Raw genomic sequence first — 6,616 nt, forward strand, 5'->3', positions numbered from 1 at the left:
CAGATCTGGTATAGTGATACCACCTGTTTCACTCTTCCTGCTTAGAATTGCTTTAGCTATTCTGGGTCTCTTATTTTTCCAGATGAATTTCATAATTGCTTTTTCTATTTCTGTGAGGAATGCCATTGGGATTTTGATTGGAATCACATTGAATCTGTAAAGTGCTTTTGGTAATCTGGCCATTATTTATTTATTTGTTTGTTTGTTTGTTTATTTATCTATTTTTTTTAGTTGAGACAGGGTCTTGCTAAGTTGTTGAGGGTCTCCCTGAATTGCTAAGGATGGCCTTTGTATTTGTTTTCCTCCTCCCACAGCCTCCCAAGTAGCTGGGATTTCAGGCATGGACTACTACAGCCCTCTGTATTTTTGGAAGGCAAAAGTGAGATCCTTATTTACCTGATTTCCAGAGTGTGGGCTACTATGGGTATATAGTTCTTTGATAGAGTACCAGCTTACAAAATGTGAAGCAAGAGGCCTTAGGTTCAATTCCCAGAACCCTCCTGCCTGCAAAAAAAAAAAAAAAAAAACCCACAAGTTTGGGGTGTAAAGTTCTCCAGGTTACAGAGCGAGGTACCCAAGCCTGCATTCTAGCTCAAGTGTGATCTGCCTGGGCCTGTGTCCTTTCCACAGCTCCAGCTGGGGTGACTGGTAGTACAGGTGCCACGGAGATTGGTGCCAAGTGGGCCTAAAAATAGGAATGGAGATGAAGAACTAGGGATTGGTGAGGACCATCTGTGTTCTGCCAGAACATGGTAGTGGGTGAAACCACCCAAGGAAACAAGTTGCTATTGTTCTTTTTTGCTTAAGTGAAATTTCTTCTCCTGCACAGCAACTCTTGAGCTGCCAAAGGCTGGAAGAGCGGCTGTGATTGGCTGCAGGCCGCCGGAAGAGACTTCCTGTGGCATCTGGAGTTCAAGGGTCTGCTAGGACTTCAGGGGCTGTGAGAACCAGGGGGCCCAGGTGCGACCATCTGGCTGGAGTCCACCCACAAAGCCAATCCTAAAGAAAGCCCACCTCAGTGCTGACTCCGAGCCAGTCCAATGGAGGTGTCGGCAGCCCTCACGAGACTTCAGGAAGAGACCAAGTGCCCCATCTGCCTGGATATCCTGCAAGACCCCATCACCATCGACTGTGGGCACAACTTCTGTCACTCCTGCATCCAGCAGTCCCAGGGTTTCCGTTGTCCTGTCTGTCGCCGGCAGTGTGATGAAGGGCACTATCAGATCAACACCCAGCTGGGAAGGATGATTGAAACGGCCAAGCTCCTCCACCTCAGCAGGAGGAAGAGGAAGAGGCAGAGCCAGAAGAGCTTGTGTGAGAAACACCAAGAGGCCCTGAGCCTTTTCTGTGAGGAGGACCTGGAGCTGTTGTGTTCCCTCTGCGCTGGGCCCCCAGACCACCAGGGCCACTACCTGCGGCCCATCCAGGAGGCTGCCTCTTATCACAGGGGAATGCTTGAAAATTACATTGAGCCCCTGAAGAGGCAAGTGGCAGATGTCCAACAATTGATAAGCATTCAAGGCAGTAAATGCCTGGAGCTGAGAGAGCAGGTGGAACACCAGAAACAGAGATTATCCTTTGAATTGGAACAACTGAGCCAATTTTTAGAGCAAGGAAAACAGGCAGCTCTAGCAAGGTTAGTTGAAGAAGAGAAGGACACTGAGCAGAAACTCAGGGAAAACATCACAGCATTTCAAAACTACGCTTCCACACTCAAAGGTTTCCTAAGCAGGGTCACAGAGCACAATGTGTTGTCCGAGGTGGAACTGCTGTCACAGATGAAGCATTTCTACCAGAAGTCTGACACGGAGGTCAGCCCACCAGTCTTTTCAATTCATTTAAGGAGGGAAGCTTACAATTTTTCTCCCCAGTATTCTGCTCTGCAGAAAATAATTAGAGAGTTCAAAGCAGATATATTTCTAGACTCTGCAACAGCCCACCGGAACCTGATCATCTCTGGGGATAAAAAATGTGTCCGACACACGAAGAGAAAACAAAACGTCCCTGATCTTCCATCTAGGTTTACAGTCAACCCGGTTGTCCTGGGTTTTCCAGCTTTCTCTTCTGGGAGGTATTTCTGGGAGGTGGAAGTGGGAGACAGATCTGAGTGGGCTATTGGCGTCTGCAAAGCCTCTCTGTCCACCAAGGCCAGGCGACCATCAGTCCAGCAGGGGTGCTGGAAGCTTCAGCAACTGAAGGGTGGCTATGGAGCTCCAGGAGCTGTTCCAGACCCTCTGCTGTTAGAGGTGAGAGCCAGACGCCTTGGCATTTTCCTGGACTATGAGCTGGGTGAGATCTCCTTCTACAATATGCCTGAGAAATCTCTCATCTGTACTTTCACAAACACTTTTACGGAACCTCTGCGTCCTTATTTCTTTATAGGACCTGGTTCAAAACCTCTCAGAATCTGTTAAGGGAAAAAATTTGTTAAAATGGCTGAGCCATTTTAACAAAATTCTGGGGGGGGGTTTGTTTGGTGCTAGAGATTGAATTTTTTTGTACCTTGCTTTTATGTATCAGTTAAATTTAATGTTAAGGAAAAGAAACCTCTAGTTCTGGCTGGTATGTAACAAGGTTGTTGGTCATTATGTTGTAGTTTAGTACCAGGGATTGAGCCAGGGATGCTTAATCACTAAGCTACATAATTATATGTAATAGTAGAATTATTATTCACAAGAATTCATTGTGACCAACTCAGAACCGAAGGTGGAATGTTCTCTGATATGCAGATGCTGAATCACAATGGGGAGGGAGAGGTTCACCTGTTTGGGCAAGGGTGAGGTGGGGGGGGAAACACAGGAGAATGAATCAGACAACCCTTTCCTATGTTCATATATGAATACGGACGGGGCCAGTGTAACACCACAAAAATGGGAAGTTATACTCCATGTATGTATAAAATGTTAAAATAAAGAGGAATTGTAACATTCATATGCATCCGTTCATTCGTAACATAATTGGTCAACTTGATTCCTTGACACCCTTTTCCTTTCCACCTCCCTCCCCTGCTTCCTTTACTCCACTGGTCTCCCTTCTACTTTTATGAGATCCCCAATCCCCTTTCCCATGATCCTTTACTTTGGAGTCAGGCTTATTTCACTTCACATGATGCTCTCAAGTTCCACTGGCTCTTGAGGGCCTTGAGGGCTGCAGCTATGGGTTCCCACAGCCCTGCCTCCTGGTCCAGCCTCAGATCCTGGGGTCTCCAATCCCCTGGTAGTCCTTGGCTGTGTCAGCGGCCTACTCACAGGATTCCTCCTTTTCTTGTCTATGGCTGGGTCCTTTTGGGCGACCAGCAAGTCACAGCAACAGGTGCTACTGATCTTAATCCTATGCTTTTTGCTGACCCAGATGACCCCTGGCTTCCTCTGCAGTCACTGTCCTCTTGTGTGCACTTCTTTCCTTCTTTACCAAATGATAAGAGTGTGGGGCATTTTCGGGGACTAAGTCATTTTTCTGCAAGGTCTGCATTTTTCTTCATCTTCATCTGTACTTCCCAACTCCTTTGGGACAAGATGCTAATGCAACTATGATTCCTTTTACAGATTGCCATTCCCAATTATGTGAAGCTAAAACTTTGGTTTTAGAGGTCTCAGTCCAGACATGGTCAGCTTCATTGCTCTGGTCTCAAGGTGAGGCAGAACATCACAGCAGAAGAGTGTGGGGAAGGAAAGCAGCTCAGAGCATGGCCATAGGGAAGGAGAGCTTCCGTTAACTTTTTGTGTGTGTGGGGGGGGATTGAACCCAGGGATGCTTAACCACTGAGCCACATCCCCCCTTTTATATTTTATTTAGACAGGATCTCACTCGGTTACTTAGTACCTCCCTAAGTTTCTGAGGCTGGCTTTGAACTCACTATCTTCCTGCCCCAGCCTCTTGAGCCTCTGGGATTACAGTTGTGTGGCACCAGGCCTGGCTGCTTCAGTTAATTTTTTTTTTTTTTTTAAATAGAGAGGTGGGGGGGGAGAAATTTTTAATATTTATTTTTTAGTATTTGGCGGGCACAACATCTTTGTATGTGGTGCTGAGGATGGAACCCGGGCCACACACATGCCAGGCGAGCGCGCTACCGCTTGAGCCACATCCCCAGCCCCAAACCTGGGGTCTAGTGCTTACTAGACAAGCACTATTCCACTGAGTTCAGTATTGTTTTGTGAGACAGGGTTTTGCTAAATTGCTCCAGATGGGCTTGAACTTGTAATCTTCCTGCCTCAGCTTCTCAAGTAGCTGGAACAGGTCTGTGCTACCACATCTGGCTTTATGTTACCTTTTTTTTTTTTTTTGGGGGGGGGGGAAGGTGGATACTGGGAATTAAACTCAGGGACACTCTGAGGACCACTGAGCCACATCCCCAGCCCTATTTTGTATTTTATTTAAAGACAGGGTCTCATCGAGTTGCTTTGTGCCCTGCTTTTGCTGAGGCTGGCTTTGAACTCGAAATCCTAATGCCTAGGCTTCCCTAGCACCGCGTCCAGCCCTCTCTCGGTATTTTATTCATTTATTTTTGTGGTATTGGAAATTGAACACAGGGGTGCTCTACTCCTGAGCTACATCCCAGCAACACCCCCACCCCCACTTTTTTCATTTTGAGATAGGATCTAGATAAGTTTTTCAGGCTGGCCTAAAAATTGGGCCTCACTCAGGCTTCCTAGGATGCTGGGATTACAGGTGGGCACCATTGTGCTGGCTATTTTGTGTCATAAATTTGCACTTCTAAAAATGACCTTAAAAGTGATCCCTCAAATTAGGACTTCATAAACAGAAAGTCCTAGGCTGGATTATTTTATAGATATGCTTTAAGTGTGTGTGAAAAGTCATTTTCTACTGTAAAACAAACAAAAAAACCCACTGAGGTTAGTAACATTAAGCAGATAATTAAGTGCTTATTTTGTGCCAGACACTGTTGTAGGTTTGAGGGAGACAGTCATGAGCCCCAAATGGAGCTTACCCTGTAGTCAGGGGACAAAGTACCTTACACAGTATGGTAGGTGGTAAGTAAATAGAAAACAGGCAAGGGAGAGGGGAAGGGGTCCCTTGCACGTGGCGATCAGAGATGAGCTCCTTAACAAGGTGGCATTGGAACAAAGATTTGAAAGAGATAAAAGATAATGGCGGTTGGCCATTTCAGGTCCAGGCAACAAGTGCAAAAGTCCCGATTTGTGAATGTGCATGGCAATCCACAAAGTAACAAAAGCTGAGAAAGCAGAGGGTGAAGCAGAAAAGGAAGTGGGGGTATGAGGTAGAGCAGACTTCCCAGGGCCCTGTCACTGTTGGGGCTTTGGTTTTTACTGAGAAACACTCTTAGCCTGGCAATGTATGGTTAGAAGAATCTGGGCTGGGTATGGTGGCACCTGCTTGTTATCCTAGCAACTTGGAAGGTTGAGGCAGGAGGCCATTTTCAGCAATTTAGTGAGGCTCTTAGCGATTTCATGAGACCCTGCCTCAAAGTAAAAAAAAAACAAAAACAAAAAACAGATGTAGCTCAGCAGTTACCCCCACACCAAAAGATTTGGCTGCTGTGTTAAAACAAATATTTGTATGTTGGTGTTTGGCCGGGAAAGTGATAAGAATCAGATAAAAACATTAAAAAACTCAATCCAGCCAGGCATGGTGGTGCAAACCTACAATCTCAGCAATTGCAGACGACTTGGCAGGAGGGTTAAAGATTTGAAGCCGGCCTCACCAACTTAGCAAGACCTTGTCTTGAAATAAAAAATAAAAAGGGGTGTGGATGTATCCTCAATGGTAAAGTGCCCTTGGGTTCACTGGGGGAAATAATTCAATATTTGGAGCATAATATGTAGCTCAATGGTACAGTGCTTAGTGCTGGCTGGGCAAGGACCTGGGTTTGATCCCCAGGATCACACATACTATTTCAAGAACTTACAAGATCAGAATTTTGTCTTAATGATTTATAAAAGCATCTCTGACCAGACTGTGAGATCATGAAAATATCTCCACTAGATAGCTCTGTTAAAAGGATAGCCCTTTTGGGCTGGGGCTGAGTGATAGCATGCTTGCTTCGATTCTCAGCACCACATACAAATAAATAAAAATAAAGGTCCATCAACAACTGAAAAAAAAAAAAAAAAAGACCTTTCCTGTAACTCCTGGGGAAGGAGGACAGGCAATTCATTTCCTTTGCCAGTTGATCTTCTGAATTACTCCAAGGCATAATTCTCAACATGAGTGCTCCAAGTAGTTTGAGCCTACCAAAACCAAAAGTTGGGTGTCTATTGTCTTCACTTCCATTCTTCCTCCATCATCCACTCTCCACCATCCTACACCAGTAAAGTGCAGATTCAAGAAAGGAATGTTTTCTGTCTCATTGACCCTGGTTTTACCAGCACCTGGAACACTCAGCACTGTTGGCTTTCAGCTAAATGTTAACACTGAACATGGAACAGACATATTAAGTTACTAAGGGTTAATGGAGATATTTTCCAGGCTGAGACAACTAGGGGGATTCTACGGGAATCCTCGTCACTAGGATGCTGTCAGACATTCTACAATGTACAGGACAGGCTCCCCAAACAAAGATCCAACCCAAATGCCAGTAGATGCTACAGTTGAGACAGCTTGCCTTAGGGGAAACTGGGGGAAAAAGACAAAAGCA

At 45.5% G+C, this 6,616-nt stretch overlaps 1 protein-coding gene across 1 annotated transcript; it reads left to right on the forward strand.

Annotated features, from left to right (window-relative positions):
• The first annotated feature begins 548 nt into the window (after nucleotides 1-548).
• LOC101957058 (tripartite motif-containing protein 75) lies at nucleotides 549-2,927 on the forward strand. The gene has a single exon (XM_005329331.3). The coding sequence runs from the start codon at nucleotides 1,041-1,043 to the stop codon at nucleotides 2,412-2,414; it is 1,374 nt and encodes a 457-aa protein (XP_005329388.2). The 5' UTR covers nucleotides 549-1,040; the 3' UTR covers nucleotides 2,415-2,927.
• Nucleotides 2,928-6,616: the final 3,689 nt, after the last annotated feature.

The sequence above is a fragment of the Ictidomys tridecemlineatus genome, chromosome 14 (assembly GCF_052094955.1).
Source record: "Ictidomys tridecemlineatus isolate mIctTri1 chromosome 14, mIctTri1.hap1, whole genome shotgun sequence".
NCBI classification, from domain to species: domain Eukaryota; kingdom Metazoa; phylum Chordata; class Mammalia; order Rodentia; family Sciuridae; genus Ictidomys; species Ictidomys tridecemlineatus.